A 17,502-nucleotide genomic window follows, 5' to 3' on the forward strand; every position below is an offset into this window, starting at 1 on the left:
TGGGCTATGTTTAATATTTCAGTGATCACTAGTAGTACCTGAGTTCTTAAAAAAGAAAGTCATTTTTGTTTATACAGTAGCCTTACTCTTACTACTGTCAGGCTGCATCAGCTCTCACTCAGATCTCTACTAATCTAGCTGTTCTTCACTTCAGCGTTGATTGATCGTGTGCTGACTTTTAAGGTCAGTATGCAGCTCAAACTACAGTATTTCATTTCAAATTAATATGTATGAACTATGTTAAATGAGAATGGAGTACTATATAATCCAGGTGAAGAATGTTTTCTCCTACTGGTGCCACCGGGGAATTTTATTTCAATAAAGTTAGTCTAGCATGTTAGCTTAGAGAAGAGTGTTCTGCTCAGCCCTGCTTTAGCAGTAATCAGTCTGAGTATCCCCTGCTTTGCTAAAAGAGCAAGTGGTTTTATACTCATTTTTAAAGTAAGGCTTGTAGCTACACAAACTAATGGCTGCAGTGTTGTAGCAACAGAAAGGCTACAAGTGCAGTTTCCTGAAATTCTTGCTTCTGTTGTTAATATTTAAGCATGTTCTGTAACTCCAAGTTTTAGTCCTCCTTTTCCCTTATAAATATGAAAAGGCTTTAGAAGTTAGTAGCAAATCCTTAACTTTCCTGGGGATGTCTTGATTTCTGCTGCAGCAAATAAAGGTTGAGGCTTGCAAGAGGTCAGAAAAACAAAGTGCTGCTGTACTTTCAGGAGCCACAAGTCAAGAAAGACTCCTATAAGGCAAAATAAAACTTTTTAGAACTTTCTGGTTTCTGCATACATAGTTCTTCCAAGAGATTACGATTATAGTAGCAACAAAGACCAGTTGTCATATCTTGTTATTTAAATAAATGCATTTCTGCAGTGGAAATCAATTTAGGAGGTAAAAACTCACATTTACATAGAGATTATTTATAACACATTGAAGAAAACTTAAAAGATCTCTTACCCCTACCCCTCCCAATTAGTTATCCCTAAACTTACTTCATTTTGGCTCCATTAACTCCGGGTAAATACTGGCAGTGACTGTTCATTTTTTTCCAACATTGCTATTCCGTCCTACATTAGAGGAGCCAAAAAAATTCCACAGAACTTACCAGGTGATAAAGAGCAGAACTATACTGCAAATTCAGGATTTTATTTAAAAACCAACCAATAAAATGCCCTTGCAGAATATAGCAGTGTGAACTTGTCTCCTCAAATCAAAATACCTGCTCAAACACTGTCTGCAGTGTACGTATTCTGAGACATACTGGGCAGAGTTGCACTGAATTTGCAGATGTTGATCAGTTTCAGAATCAAACAGCGTATTTTGGTCTTTATTCTAACAAATGACATAACCTAAAAAAAATATTATTAGTGAAGGTAAGTTAAAAACATGGACCACACAGATAGTAAAATGCAAAAAAGTGACATTGTTTCCATGATAATTACAAATTGTAAGGAAAATAAATGTGAAACTGCAGCATTACAGGAAATTTGTTAATACAGATTAAATAATGCAGTTATCCTTGCATGAATTAAAAATCAAGAACATTTTTAAAAAATGACAATTGCTTTGAATGTCAACTTAACATGGTGGGTTTCCAGCATAAATATATCCAGAATTCTTTGTAACAAACCATTTCAATACATAAATCAATAATTGCAGTAAAGTGAGTACAGTGACTGGAACAGCAGCTCCTTAAAAGGAAAAAGAAAAAGAAAATGCATTCCCTTTGCCACAAATTAAAGCAATATTTTGGAAGACCAGTAAAACAATTTGGTTAAGAAACAATCCTAGGAATTCATTTGCAACAATTTCTTATTCAGCTTACCAAAGTTAATGGCTGCTTTTTTAATACTTACTCATAAAAAAATTCACAGCCATCAGAAGAAAAAAAAAAAAAGGGCAAGGTTACAAAGAAAAAGCCCCAAACTATATAGTGAGGTTGTCTCTTCCACAGCACTGGTACACAGAGATTTCCCCCTCTCTGTGAGCCACTCTTGCATCTTTGTCAACTTCACCTCAAACACCACTATGGTGTCAGTTTGTATCTTAATTTTTTGAATCTTACCTCTGAAAGCTTCCCCGCCCCCCCCTTTTCCTCCCAGTCGTGCTAACCACCAGTGATATACAACTCAGTTGGTATTTCCAGAAATAGATTTTTAGCTATCTAGATACTCTCATATTCCAGGGTATCTTGTTACAATGAAGTCCCTACAACTGCACAAGTAAAATTTCAAATATTAAAGCTGACATTCTTGTTAGCAGTAGTAATGAGACAACCTCTGTAAAAGCACTGTGGATATGTATTCACTCTACAGGGGACCAAATCCTTCTTAAACACTAACACAAGATAAGGGGAAAAACAAAAAATCAAGCTCTGCTAGGTCAATCCTGCTAGAAAAGATAAATTTTCAAAAGATACCTTAACAGGAGATCAGAACTGGTAAAGGACCCAAAGCCCACAGCACAGCTGTGGACTAAGGCTATGTCTATACTAGAAACACTTTACCCATTTACAGCGCAGGCAAAGCTTCTTTATGGATCCATCCATACTGACAAATACACACTTTGTATCCGTACAATAAAAAAAATCCTTGCAAGCAGAACAAATTATACTGGATAAAACATTTATATCAGTGTGGACACAGTTACCACTAAGGAATTGCACCAGCACAGCTACATTGTCAGGAATCACATCTCTTCACGCCCGTGGACTGCTACGGTTGCACCAATACGCAAGTCCCTCACGCGGGCTCAGCCCGACGCAAGACATCCCTCTCGCTGGCCGAGATTCCTACAGCTTTCAGTGCATCGTCCAGGAAACCAGGCCCAAAGCGTCCGCGTGTTTTAACAGTGTTTTAAAACTCACCACCAGGAATGTCTCAGACAGAATACACACCACCAAAAGTAGCGAGATGGAAGGAAACGTACCGAGAACAGTTCACCAATTCTTACTTAATGAGGCTGTCGCAGGAATCTAAAAAACAGTCACTGAACTGGAAAAGGCAATCCGACTGGAGTCAGATCTTTCAACTTCATATTAAGAAAAGAAGTAGTAAGGTATGTTCACTATAATAATGTAAAAAGGCTACGGTCAACCGAATCTGCGTCCACTTGTGCTGACACTCCAAATTAGAACAAGCCTTAATATAGCAACCCACTATAAAAAGTTTCTGCAAATCTTAAAATGTATCAAAGTTAGTAGTTGTGTAACCATGAAGGTTAAAAACACCCACAAAGTCTTCAGCCAGAGTCCATGAAAATCACTGAAAACATTTCCAAAAACTGCCGTGGGCTTTGAGTCAGACACCTCATTTGCTATCAGAAGTAAACACAGTCTCTCCTATAGACAGACAGAGATATACAGACCCCTCTATTTTCATGTAAGGCTAAACTAAAAGCTTTTTTTTGTTGTTTTTTTGTTTGTTTGTTTTTTAAAAATCTAGAATCCAGCCCATTGCAGTTGCTATATTGCCTACAATACATAGCTGTAGCTATGTATGCTCCTTCCTACGTCAGCAAGCACTGTGATATTTCGGAATAACCAAAAATGCAAAACAACATGAAACACAGCTCATCCTCTGTAATACCGAGAGAAAAGATTTCTAACGTTCACCTTATGGAGAAACATCCTATTGTGTTTGAGAAAATTTCTAAGCAACTCAGTACTCTCATACAGTAGCTGCACTCGTTAGGGGATATGGTATTTCAGCTCGGCGCCCATCACGAAACCTGATCCAGCAGCACTGAACAAAACATTCTGCCACGTACTAGAGCTCTGCAGAACAAGAGGAATTCTACGTTTGGCTCCACTGACATTTAACCCTGACCTCTAGCACTGACAGGATAGGTCAGTCTCTACATACATTCAATCCTCATCTCTTAATGCAAAGGATCTCAGCTGGTGCTAAGGAGGATTATGAGGTGGGTGTCAATTTATACCACAGACGTAAAACACTTTAGGAATTCATAATTACTTGAAAAAACAAGTCCTATCATTCCTGCCAAATGTTCAACATCTGCTATTCATACAGTACTTCAAAAGTAATTACAAGAATTTTACATTTCCCTTTGTTTTCTTCTCTATTGTTTTATTTTCAAATTGATTTAGAATTAAATAACTACAGTGTATCAGTCACTGTCCACAAAGTAAACACTACTCACCCGTCAAACTTGCAGGTTTAAAGTAATGCTGGAACAGGATCAACCTCAACTTCCCATTTTCAGTTTATCCATCTTTTGCTGATAGTGATTCAATAGGACTCAATTTACAGAGTGGATACTGTACTTCCCTACAGCAGCCTCTTTGGATTTTATATAAACAGGATTCCAGAAGTTTTGAAAGAATGTCTACTTGAAGTATTTCTGCGTTCGACTGATGTGCCTGACAAATCAGCTTTTATTGCCTTGTGATAAGCTATCTCCATTTATCATCTGCATGGTTAGTCAGGTTGGTTACCTTTACTAAGCATTGATGGTACTCTTTATTATAAAGTTTCAAACATAACTCTATTGATTTCCAGAAAAAGTTTTAACTACAGTGCACAAAGAATATAATTTTGAAAATATTTACATTTTTGTACAGTTACACCACAGCACTTTAATCTAAATTTCTTAATACAAACAAATAGCACCATTAGCCTTTTGCACAAATTCTTTCTAACAAACCAGAAAGCTGGATTATTGTCAAATTAGGAGACTGGAACCACTTGGAATGAGGATAAGCTCAAGAAACCAGAGTACTGTAACTCCTTACCTATCAAAAATATTAAGAAGAAGAAAATTAATTTGGAAATGTACTAAGCATTTGTAAATAAAATCTTCCAGTGTGAGCTCTATTCAATGTGCACTACAATTAAACTAACTTCAAGAGAAACTTTTTTGTGTAAGAAGACTGAACGCTTGAGCTTATTGTTCTAGTAACTCTTCATGTGCATCCCATATATTCCAGTGGCTGCTAGACATAAAACAAGATAACCTAGTTGATGTTTAACCATTATGGAGCAAGTCTCCCAGAGTGAGTATGAAAAAAGGAAGAAGAAGGAAAAAAAAGTGACGATTTCTAGCTAATGAGCCTCCAAGCCTGCTAATCAACACCACATCGTAGACACAGCAAGGGCTTTTTAAGCCAGTATGATAAAAAGAACTTACTTGCAGAGCCAATGAAAGGAAGATTAACAAAGAGCTCAGTGAAGAAATTAACAGTTCAGAGAGACATGGATAGCACCACAATGGATTGCACTAAGGTGCTAAGGTGATATCTTATTCCCTGCAGAGTGAATGCTATTTCTGATGTGTATTGCAATATGAAAATGCAATCGTTTAATGGTTACCATTTGGTTCATTCATCTACAGAAAATGCATTCCTTCTAATATATGTTCAACTAACATTCAAATTACTGAACTATACATAATGATACATAGTTTACAATTCATGAAAACAAAAGCATGAAATAATATAATATGGTCATCTTAAGTATGGTGGGATGTTTTAAAGGATTAATATCCAGCTAAGACATTTCAATTTTTCTGCTAATGGTCCAAGAGTGCTTTCTGTATCACCAAGAAGAAATGTAAAAAATTTAAAAACAAATGATAGTCCTCACAGCTGTTAAATATTCTTAGGGTCACTGAGGTGTCAGACTACCACGCTTGCAGTACTGGATGTATAAAAGTGTGAACGACACATCAGGAGACTTGCTGTAAATCAGGAACTAGATTAGATGCCCATTATAGTGAATATCAGTACATCAGTCATTTGATGCATGTTCCCTTTTCTTCTGGGTTATTATTTTAAGTTTATCCCTTCCTTTATGACCCACTTCTATACCTATATCTGTGGGCTATTTGCATCGATTTGCTTTCACTGTGGTACGCTGGTATTGTTATTCACCATTAACCTTCCAGTTTGATTAGAGATCAGGAAAACGGCTGGGGTCCTCCTTGTAGTCATCGGGGATGGTGAAGATAGATTCATCAAATTCATCATAACGAAACTCCTGAAAAGTCACAGTGGCTGTGATGGTGGGAAATACAGGAATATCTAGGTATGAAGCAAAATGGTACAATGAAGGGCATAGAAATACAAGCTTACCAATAATTAGCAGTTGTTATTTAATGTCATGTCACTTCAGATTTGCTAATACATAGAAACTTCTTTGATATTTCATACAATAGTAATTCAAAGCCTAAAAAAACCAAGGATGTGCTTTAAAGAAAGTTATTGCAGAATATGCTCAAACAGCCTGAGTAGGCAAACAGTAGCCAGCTCACTACACCATTCAAAAACACTAATATAATTAATTCAGTGACTTTCCTTTCTTTATGCAGATTAATAACATGGAAACAAGTGACAGTGTAGAAGTTTGGCTTGCAACAACAACAAATTTAAGGTGCTATGAACATGCAGATTAATCTGTTCAAACAGAGAAAATTGTCCTGAAGATACCATGAGATAAAATAATCTTGCCGTATTTAGGTTTCAGCTGAACAAACTCACATGCAGAGTTGAGCTTTTTTGATGTTTGCTTTAAAATATATACTTTTTCATTTTAAATTCAGGCTGAAGGTTTAAGAGTTGTCCTCATTAAAATTGGCTTACCCATGAACCAACTTAACAAGCTAAGCAAAAATTCAAACTTCAAATGCATAAAGACAGCTGTGCAATGTAATAGGTGGTAGAATTAAGCTTGAACATTCTGAACAGACTAAAATAGAACAAACACGAAAAATTCTCCTGCTGCTATGAAAGAAAACTCATAACATCTAGAAAAAGGACTATTACATTTTGGTAGTTTATATTGCAATCTTCTATGTCCATGAATAAAATATTTTATACGTTTCTATTTGTTAGCAAGGGTAATGGTTTAGTTTCTCATTTGTTTGTAAGTAAATAATATATCACCACTGATCCTTGAAGGAAAAAGAAATACTCATATTAAAAACCCTACAAAATCCTTTACTCAAGACTAAGATCATCCTTTAATGCAAATATACTTCAATGTGTCTATGTTATTCTTGGAACACGACCCTAGCACTAGGAAAAGATAAATTTAAGAACTCTCTTCATGGCTGGGACTATATTCTCCTTTCAGATACAGATTTCCTTTTTCAAACCTAAGAGTACTTCCAGTAATGTAGCTACCTTATCCTGAAATCTATAGCAACATGCTCATGTTAAGGAGAGACAGTTCTTTTCTAAAACTTAACAGAATTTTTAAACATATTATATGCACACACATTCTGGAAATATAAAACCACTAAATTTGTAGGAGTCAGCTTACCTAATTTTACAGGAAAGCCTGGTGGAAGCTTCATTTGAACAAATTCTCTAAGTTTGTTAAAGTGCTTGAAGGGTGCAATTACTTCTAAAACATTCAATAATCTGAAAAAGAGAATGGATTTCATTACAAATTCTTGTTTCACAAGCTTACTTCTTGCTTCAGAGAAGACGAAAATGACCCAAAGAGCTAGGCGAGAAAGAGAGAGTTGAAAAAATACATCATTTTAATATATATTCTTAGAGCTTCAGTATCAACATTGTCACATTTGCTTCCTAATGATCTGTAATGCTTTATTACATACATACAAATAACATGAAGGCATTTGTTTCTTGTCCTCATGTTTCACAAGAAGCCGAAGCACACAGTATCACACTCACTTCTCCAAATCTCCTTCCAGTGTAAAAAGAACCCGACATGTGGTTTTTGTCTTGGTTTAGAGAACCAAGCAACACATAATTGTCTGCTAATACTTGTTGTGGGCAAAGATGTTTTTGCATCCCGTAGGATCAAGCACATTAGTATTATGAGAAATTAATGATAAACCTGGTCAAACCTCTGGTCTTATAAAGTAACATTAATACTTAGGTCTTGCAATAACAGGCACATCAGCACTGAGGTCTCCAATTTTAACAGTTTCTTGCTTTACAACCCAACTTTATTCATGCTTTTGAACTGCCAAAGGCCCAAATCTGAAGATATGAAAAATTCTGCAGTTCATAAACACATTAACATATTTCCTACATACAAACAACATTTCCAGACAATAATTTTAACTTACGATTCAATTCCTAAGGGAAATTCCTGGCTCATAGCTATCGTGGCTTTAAAGGTTTTCTTGCTTTCTTTGCAGACCAGCTCTCTACCCAGGTGAGGAGCTCTTTGAAGGGGGGTGAGAAGGGGAAAGAGAAAAATAAAGTCAGTGGAACCTTGGTTTTAAAGGAAGGAAGAACGAACTAGGTCTGAAAAAAGTCAGTAAAGAACTCCTACAATTTTAAACAAAAGCTATGCATGGTAACAGAGGAAATGGTAGCCACTGCAATTTAGATTATTAAAAGTTCTGGTAAACCTGGAGACAAGACATAATTAATTAAGGAAAAGACAAAAATATTCCAAATAATTCCACATGAATGTTATATCAATAAACACTACAAAGAGACATAGCAATTACCTAGGAATATATGTTGGGTGGTGTCAGAAGTGAAATAACATAGTATATATAAGTGATAGTGTATATACTATATTACAGGTGAACAAAGTATCAAAGTGAACTAGAAGAAAGTTAGTCTTGCACTCAGCCTTTCAGGGAAAGCAGGAAAGTTATTCTACTGTCACTAGAAGACAATATTAGAAAACACAGGACAGGAAACAATTCTGTAATGGGGGAGGACAAGACATAAGGTAACAGACTTTTCCTCCTCTGATTTATATTAGCTAGAAATCTAGATGTCCCATTGAACTGCCTTCAGTTAATTAGAATACTAAACAAAGCAAAATAATATACTTGCGTATTTTTGTCCCAATATTAATAGCTGGTCAAGCATAATCTATATATTCTGTTTGAATATTTATTCTACTGTCTCAAATACACAAAAAATACACAAAAAGTTAAAACAAAAAACAAAACAAAACCAAAAAAACAACGATAATCATGTCCCTTTTCAGTAAGCCTGCACTGTAACATCATCATCTTTGCTGGTAACATCTAACTACAGGATAATCTATAACCTCTGTGAAGAAAGGGCTTTTATCATCGCTATTTCTGTGATGCGCTCAGTATACTTTTGGGTCCTTCTACATTCAATAGCTAGGCAGCCTTCAGTCCTAGAAAATATACTCAATTGCTTGAATCTTCTCCAAATGAAGGAATGGTAAATGAATTTTAACTATACCTGCTCACTACCTAGTTACACAGCTAGAGGAGAGTATCTTGCAAAGATCTGGCTAACATTAGCAGTTATATGTGTCATTATATTCCAGAAGCATATATTTTTGGACATGGCTAGAGGATCATCAAATCATACACTTTTATTTTTGTTTTAAACATGGTGAATTGAATCATTTATTACTATCATAAGTAAAGATTAATGAATTACAGCAATGAGTTTGACAGAAAATCTTCCTTAAAAAATGCCAGCTTAAATAGATGTGAATCTTTTCAAAATGTTTAAATTTCAAGCTATAGGTATCAGGTAGATGCCCATCTGATATTTGTATCATCAATTGCTGCAATAGTACTATCTACATACACAGGTGTCAATTTCCCAACCAGTCTACTAAAGAATGCAAAAAATTTAAGAGATTAAAAACTATAAACAAAAAGCATGCACATACTAGCTGAGATTGAAACATATATTAATAACCTAAAGCCGTCTAGAAAAGGTCAAACCAAAAATACTTACTTTCCATTTTCAGCAGATATATACTCTTCCCATGTAATTGTATTGGGTGATGGTGGAGTAAGTGACTGCCGTCTCACAGGCTGTTAAGAAAAACAAGTCATGACTATTTACCTTTTCTTCTTTCAAAACTTTACCATTCAAAAGATAAAACTGTAGTTTAATTCTACAAAGAGCAGCAATGTATTGTTCGGCATGCAACTGGTACTTCACTAGGCTTCTCCATCTCCTGCTCTTTCTTTCCTGCTCTCCACTTAGATATTAGGCCTCAAACAGTGTTTTACACAGAAGTTGACTGTTTTAACGCGTCACTTAATTCAGCTATCTGAATGACAAGTAGCAAAGCACAAACTAATACAGAAATAAATCAATCATTTTTAAAAGGCTGTATACATGTTCCTAGATGATGTTTGGCTCATACAGAACAGTTTTCAATTTCATGGTGACAACAACAGGCTTAGAGTGTTCTAATGAATCGTAAGGAAAACATGATTGCAAAGCAAATCAAAAGGGCATTCTAAACCATAAACATTTGGTCTAAGAAAAACTTAACTGATTTGCCACAGCTAAAAACATCTTCTTTTACTAAGAGCCATAGTTAAATTGAAATATTCAAAATAATCAAAGAAATTCCTTAATGTGTGCACTAATCAGGCTAATACACAGACAGATCACACTGATTACATTCATAGCTTATATCTATTATTTTAAAATTAAGACAATAGAGCAGAAATATGACGTATTACTTTTGCTAAATAATTACTGTGTGAGTTTATTCTCCCATGCAAAAATTGGCATGCTGTAAAGAATGACTTAAATATACCTCAAAATTTTGTTCCATTAAGTTGCCACCTTTACTCAGACTCTCCATGATAGCTTTATTTCGAAGAATATCCTCCTCACTGAGATGTTCTCTTCTTTTCCTTGATTCTAATACAAGTCCATTAACCAGGTAGAAATCTGCCAAAAAGTTTCCTACCCTTTCCTGTAAGAAAGAAACTTGACATTAATAAATCACCAAGACAAAATAAGGCCTTTTTAATTCTTTTATATAAATAATTACACTTTAGTGCAATATCAGCATACACTCCCAATAATTTAAAAACAGCCCAAACAAAAATTTCACAAGGTATAAAATTTCCATTCACATGAAACACTTAACTCAGGAGAGACTGTTCAAGAATTCATTTGAGAGTGGCCAAGGAAAAACTGACTAAAAAGCTCTTCAACAGCAAGTTGTGTTAAATGATACCTTACACATGCAATATTTTACACACATAGAACATGGATTTCATATTTCTTAAAAGGAAAACATTAGGTTAGGAAAACAGAGGAAAAAAAATGTGATGACTGGCACGACACGTTGGATCCAGATGAAAACAAAACCCCTCCAAAACTAAACCCAAGATAGCATTTTCCTACCTAAAGGAGATGCACAGGTAGCTATTTCTCATTTTTTCACAGCTGAGAACATGTATCTCAAACAGAAAGAAAGCACTGACTACAGAGCTTCAAAGGATACCATCCCCAGAACACCTTTTTGTGCTTCTTCCTTCACGTCACTGATGTAAGGGCTTATAGAATCCTCACTGTAAATCTTGGAACGTATATATATGCATTGGCTACATTATCCTAGAATTAAGTCATTTTCAATACCATCTATTCATTTTCCCCAGCAGCTACTTTTTGTGAGTTCTTTCCAAGCTACCATTTTTTTTATGAAGGCAGCCCAGTATAACATACCATTATCATATACATTCTATGTGATCAAAGTAGTGACAACAGGGTGGGGAGGCAGCGATTTTCCCACCCCTCCTGGGAAATGAATACCTTATTGTTCTCCTTATTTCTTCCCAACCACACTACCATAACGCTGTCTGAACTGTTCTGACTCCAGTAGTGTCAGCATATGAAATTTCGTTCCAGCTTACTGTTTTGTCTTCTCGAAAAAGCCATCCCGTTTGGGCACGTGTGAAGGTAATTGATTTGGTTGATAATGTCGCTGAGTAAATATCACTGCTCATCAAAATGTCAACCTCCTCTTCTGTTTCCATCTCTGATTCCTAGAGAAAAGTTCCCAAATACAGAATAGAATTTAATATTTCTTCTTAAAAAAAAAGAAAGAAAGTAAAAACACCCAACAATAAACCTTTTCCTTTGAAAGTGTTACCAGAATTAGTACTTCCTGAATTTCTAGCCAGATTTATAAAAGCTCTCTCCAAATCACTCCCAAATAGTTCCATCTTAAATATTACTGTACCTAAAGCATCTAAGCGTGATTTATCCAGAAGTTCAGCAGCCACACCCCTTAAATAAGCCAAGATCCATATACTTGCGTGATTGGCAGATAGAGCAATAATTAAAAGAACTTGTCTAAACACAAGGTGTACAATGATTCATGCCCCTTGTATTGTTAACAACTAAACTGGCCAAAGAGTGACTAAATGGGTGCAAAACAGTGGCTACTAGGTTTGAAAACCTACCTGAGGACACCTGAATTAAGTCCACTGGAAAGATTAAAAGCAGCATGCTTCATAATTTAAAACATATTTGTTTACTCAAAATGATAAAATATTTCTTAATGGCTCTGCATTTTTAGCTTTTTCTTAATTAGATATCTGTATTCAAAAAGCACTCTTTTTGTAAGAAAATTTTATGTCACTAATAGACCTTAAGTTATATCAGCTAAACAAAAAATTCTCTGGTTTGCATTTCTTTGAAGTTAATTTATTAAACAAAATGTGCCTCAGAAAAATCTAATTCATCAGACTTCTAATGGGCAGAAAAATCTTGAAGTATTTCACATCCTATATTAATGTTGCTCACCTCATGATGTATTCGCTGGTAAACTTTTTGTTCATTGTCTAAAACTACAAAAGATTCAGAGGGTGCTGCATCACCGTTAAAAATGAAGCTTAAATCCCCTCGTTGGCACTTCATGTCGGTAAAGTCTATGAGAGTTGTGTCCAGCCTGTGAAAAAAGACCAGTACTTTAAAAATAGTAGCCCATAAACATTAAAATAGACTAATGAGTTTCAATTGCATGTAGAAGCATTTTCACCATAATCAAACATACTAAGCTCTAAGTTTTCATAGAATATTCCATAAAGGAAATCTAGATCCAGAAATAAAAAACTGGTATTAACAATTAATAGGTTTCACGTTGTGTCTACCATTATAAATTAATTCCAAGTTATTTTTATGCTATGCTCATAGGAAAATTTAAATCTTTTCCTCCATAACATATATACAGTAGAACTAAAAAAAGGAAAGTTTTCTGAACAAAAAGTTTTTACTTTTATTTCAAAACTTTTACATAAACTTTTGCTTTATTTCAAAACTGCCAGCATAAGGAAGTGACAGAATTTATAAAACCAGCATGTGCTACCTACTGAGAATGATCAGCATCCTATTCCACAAGGAGTCACCAATGATTTGAGTAACACTGTTAAGATGTGACCCAAATTATGAAGAGGACTAAGACCGAATTTTGATTTGATGTGTTTTAGTTAGATTGTTTCTATTTTTTCCTCACCAACAAGAAGAAACACTAAAACTGACCTTAAGAATTAAAAGGGGACAAAGATCTCCCTAGCAATTCATGTGCATTATTGCTAGCATATTTGCTTTTTCAAGACAGACAGTTAAAGAACCTGAATTTAGTGACCACTTCAGCTCTCAGTGGTTATTGCTTAGTACTCATCACACATTGGTCTTTAAATTCAAGAAGGATCTGTAGCTACTTCCAGTCAGTCATATAACTCTCAGATGCACAAACAACGTACCCAAAACGGAGAAGACAGAAGAAAAGGTTGGGGGCGGTGGGGGCTGGTGGCAATCTCAGGCTGAGATCTGACCTAAAAAGTCAGTTCACATTTCTATGCTAAAAGCTTTAATAGGAACAGAAGTTTCTACTGAATAATGATCTTGATTTTTTTAATTTTGGAACCTAAATAGACGAGACACTTGAATCCAAAAAAAATCCCCTTTGAACTAGTTAATGAGCTGAGCTTGGAAAAAGAGCTGGAAACACTGAGTTTGTGAATATCACAGGATTTGAGCATATTAAAAAGTTTGTTTGGTTGGTTTTTTACTACAGAGTTTGGAGCAGCAATATTTTGCCACAACATACAGAAAGCTTGTTTATTTCAAATTCTTCTGTTACAAATATCATCAAATTTGCTTTTATCAGTTAATCATTACCATGTCTGGTAGAGACAGCCATATATGGTATAAATACTTATGCTTTATATTTTAAGCGTCTCAGGAAACAAAGTTAAATTCAAATTGATAAAGACAAGTTTTAACCACACTGTTCTGCTGAACATCTACATCATCGACCATGGTTTTCTTAAGTCAGTTCATATGCTTATTTACTAACCAATACAACGAACTCCAGCAGATGTGGAAGGAAAAGAACATCCCGAGAGGTAAGTAGGTATGTACCAATTCTAGAAATTCTCAACTATTTCAAAAGCATTCTATTTAGAAAACTAACTCAGCTGATTGTGCAGCTCTGCTATTTGATAACAACATAGAGGGAATTTAATGTACAGTGTCAAAGCGTATTTCCTTTTAAGAACATTTTTCAGTGTTTCCAATAAAGAATATTATTTCATCCGATAAACCTTTTTTGATGAAAGGCAGCACTTAGAAGTCCTCCTTAATTGAAAGTCCTTCTTATGTGTTTTATTCACTGCCATAGATACTGTAAAAACTAAGCGTTAAAAAAAGAAATTAAACATTTTCAGTCTAATAAAAACTAGTATAAAACTTGTTTTAGGGGTTAGTTTCTGGAGTGCAGTCTCAATCATTTCCAACACAGTTCTATTATATGAGAAGAATGAGAACTTTTGACCAAGTAATACGCAAAAAGCTTTGGAGGCAGGAAGTGTTTGAACCACCCTAACACCTATATACCAACACAATACTGTTTCAGATATTTGAAGACTCCTCACTTTTTTCTTTCAGAGCACACCCAAATCTAGCATCCTCACAACATGCAGTTATTTATGACTTCAGATATCACACACCGTAAATCAGTATTTACCTGATATTTATACCTTGCTTGTGTATTTTACATGCATCGGAAGGCAGAATTCGGGAAAGTAAAGGCACTAGATATAGGGGGAGAGATAATATAATTAGAACATTAAAATACCAAGAGGTTCTTTTGGAAAGTATTTCTATTAAAACTATACTCAGTTTGCACCTTGATACATTTTCATAGAAATACAACATACCCATTTTCTATCATAATCTCAATACAAATGCAATGGAAGAACATCATTCTTTTCTATTCAGTAACTGCAAAACTGATTTGAGATAGTACAGACCACCTTCAGCATCAGGATAGAACTTAAAACATCCTCAGCCACAGCTACACCATTTGTAAGTTCCAGGAAGTCATATTTCAGCTGCTTGAAGTTTTAATCCTATGATTTGATATTATACTGACTAAAAGTCTAGCTACAATTATGACTATATCAAACACCCACAAGCAGAAAAAAACCCAATGTGCTAATCTTAAAACCTCAAAAAAACATTAAACCGCCAGTGGTACTGTGAGTCAGTACATATATGAGACTGCAGCTGCCCTCATTTTAAAAATCACCATTTATTTTATAGCAATAAAACCAACTAAACATTATGGCATTTCAACACTTTTCTTCAAAAAACACTACAAATAATTAAGACCACCTGTAAAATGCAATCAGCCTAAAGGACCAATAATCAGCACAAAAGGCAACACCTATCTTTTTCTTCAAGAAATGAGACTAAATAAAAAAACTAAACCGTGTTAAGAGAGGTGTGCTCTACTGTACAGTGAGACTGCTGGAGAAGAGGAACCTTAAGATTTGGTTTTACTTCTGGCACTTTTCTGTGCAGTGTCTGACTGCCATCATAATACTCTGCAAGTCAGGTTGCGGTACCATCGCTAAGCCATGTCTTATTCCATGCCTATCCCTACTCTTCTTTTTTTCCCCACACTGACTCTTCTGTGAAGTAGTCCACTCATTAAACGTGCAGTGCACAGTAGACCACCCAAGAAAGTGAGGTGTTCCATCAGATATCTGCTCAACATTTGGTTGCAACTCAGCTGCTCACTCCTCCTCTGAATACTGGAAAAGGCATGTATTGCACCAAGTAATTAGACTATGCTAATATAAAAGAATATAAAATTACTAACTTCAAACAGTAATAGAAAATATCAGTACGATATTTTGAAGTTATTCAGATACACTGACCATTATTAATAAATTTCTGCTAATTTGCTCAGATTTTTCTTCTACAGATGGGAGGAGGTGGAAACTGACGAAATACTTAATGCATTTGACTAGATTATTAATGATAACAGTTATACTGTCATATAAAACCCACATTAACATGAAGCTAAGGTTTGAAGTACATACTAAATGATTGCACTTAACTGAAAGCCAAGTTCCCAGAGTCCAGGCTGAACTTCAAGAAGGTAAATGCCATAAGAAATTCAGCTAAATTACTCAAACCACTGCTCTATAGTGACACCAAATGACCACACAGAAACTTTTTAATATTTTACTTTTATAATAATCAATCTTTAAAGTAAACAACAGCTTGTTCCCACACTCCACTACGTCATTAGGTTACAGAACAATATTCAGATCCAAAAATGAGTAACCAAAAATAATTCAAGCAAAAAAGTTCTATCCTTTCTTTATAACTTGTATCTTGAGAATGGGATTGTAAATTTTACATTGCGCAAACTAGAAAAAAAATGAAGCCTGAGAGAACAAATGTTCAAGACTAATTACATTATCTCTATGAAAAGGAATATGCGGTTTCTTACCCCAACTTTGAAAATCCCAGTGAAGCTCTAGATAGAAGTCACCTAGCTGAGATGAAAACAAGACCGTATTAGCATACTTTCTAGTCAAAACGACAACCATAAACTTTGCTGAAAGGCAGAAATTTTGACAAACTAATCAAAATTAAAACAGATACAACAATGAAAACTTTCTTCTTTCTCTGGTGTTAGTACTCGAACAATACTGAAATTAAAATTTTCTGAGGCTTTACCTACAGTAGAACTGACAATAAAGAAATTATGTCAGTCATTTGAAGCATCCATTTTTACTTATCTTTTGCTTGAAATAGTAATTTACACAAATATTATGCTATGGATTGTAAACAAATGATATCCATTTAAACAGATCTATTGAGCTGCTAGCTTGCTTTGATTGATCACATCCAATCACATGGAATTATATTTCTGACTTTACAGAGAATCAAGTTTTGGCTACTAGTATTGACATATACGAATTTCAATTTTTTTTCTGGAAATATGCTTAAGTACTTACACAAAAATTCCTCTATTTCTATAAACATGTGACAGCCAACTCCTTTAAACTGTACAAGAATCAAAAGCAAAGTAAGGGATAACTTGAATAAAATCAGCAAATGCTGATAACACACTGAAGTAGTCACATACTTCCACTCCACGTAAGGGCAAAAAAAGTAGTATAACTATAAGCCAGTTCTTGAATCAGCATGAACAAGAAACAGCATAGCAGTTTTAGTAAGGCTGAGTTAAAGTGCCTAACTTTGCTCTCACAGAAAAACTGAAAACATTTTTCACTGCTAGACTAGACAGCAGGGTTTTTTTCTTGGATCAATGAAAAAATGCGGGAAAAGTGGTAGAGCTTATTACTGACAAAATTGAGCTCAAGTTTTCAGATACGTGTTTTAATTAACTTAACATCAACAGTTTGTTTTCTGCAAACCCATTAATATTTTTACCACTTGAGTAGGAAGGAGAAGCACATCTCATCTAAAGGGAAATACAAACA

General features: G+C 34.9%; 1 protein-coding gene across 1 annotated transcript in view; it reads right to left on the reverse strand.

Moving 5' to 3' along the window:
• Positions 1–1,106: 1,106 nt before the first annotated feature.
• ANKRD13C (ankyrin repeat domain 13C) overlaps positions 1,107–17,502 on the reverse strand; it is a 29,893-nt gene continuing 13,497 nt past the window's right edge. Inside the window, exons 5-13 of the mRNA XM_026098527.2 lie at positions 16,503–16,548; positions 14,724–14,790; positions 12,500–12,644; positions 11,605–11,736; positions 10,497–10,658; positions 9,677–9,756; positions 8,056–8,154; positions 7,278–7,378; positions 1,107–6,037 (exon numbers count right to left, since the gene is read on the reverse strand). Of these exons, the coding sequence (XP_025954312.1) occupies positions 5,907–6,037; positions 7,278–7,378; positions 8,056–8,154; positions 9,677–9,756; positions 10,497–10,658; positions 11,605–11,736; positions 12,500–12,644; positions 14,724–14,790; positions 16,503–16,548 (963 nt within the window). The 3' untranslated portion in view covers positions 1,107–5,906. The remainder of the gene's footprint in view (positions 6,038–7,277; positions 7,379–8,055; positions 8,155–9,676; positions 9,757–10,496; positions 10,659–11,604; positions 11,737–12,499; positions 12,645–14,723; positions 14,791–16,502; positions 16,549–17,502) is intronic.

This window comes from Dromaius novaehollandiae, chromosome 8 (assembly GCF_036370855.1).
Source record: "Dromaius novaehollandiae isolate bDroNov1 chromosome 8, bDroNov1.hap1, whole genome shotgun sequence".
Taxonomy (NCBI): domain Eukaryota; kingdom Metazoa; phylum Chordata; class Aves; order Casuariiformes; family Dromaiidae; genus Dromaius; species Dromaius novaehollandiae.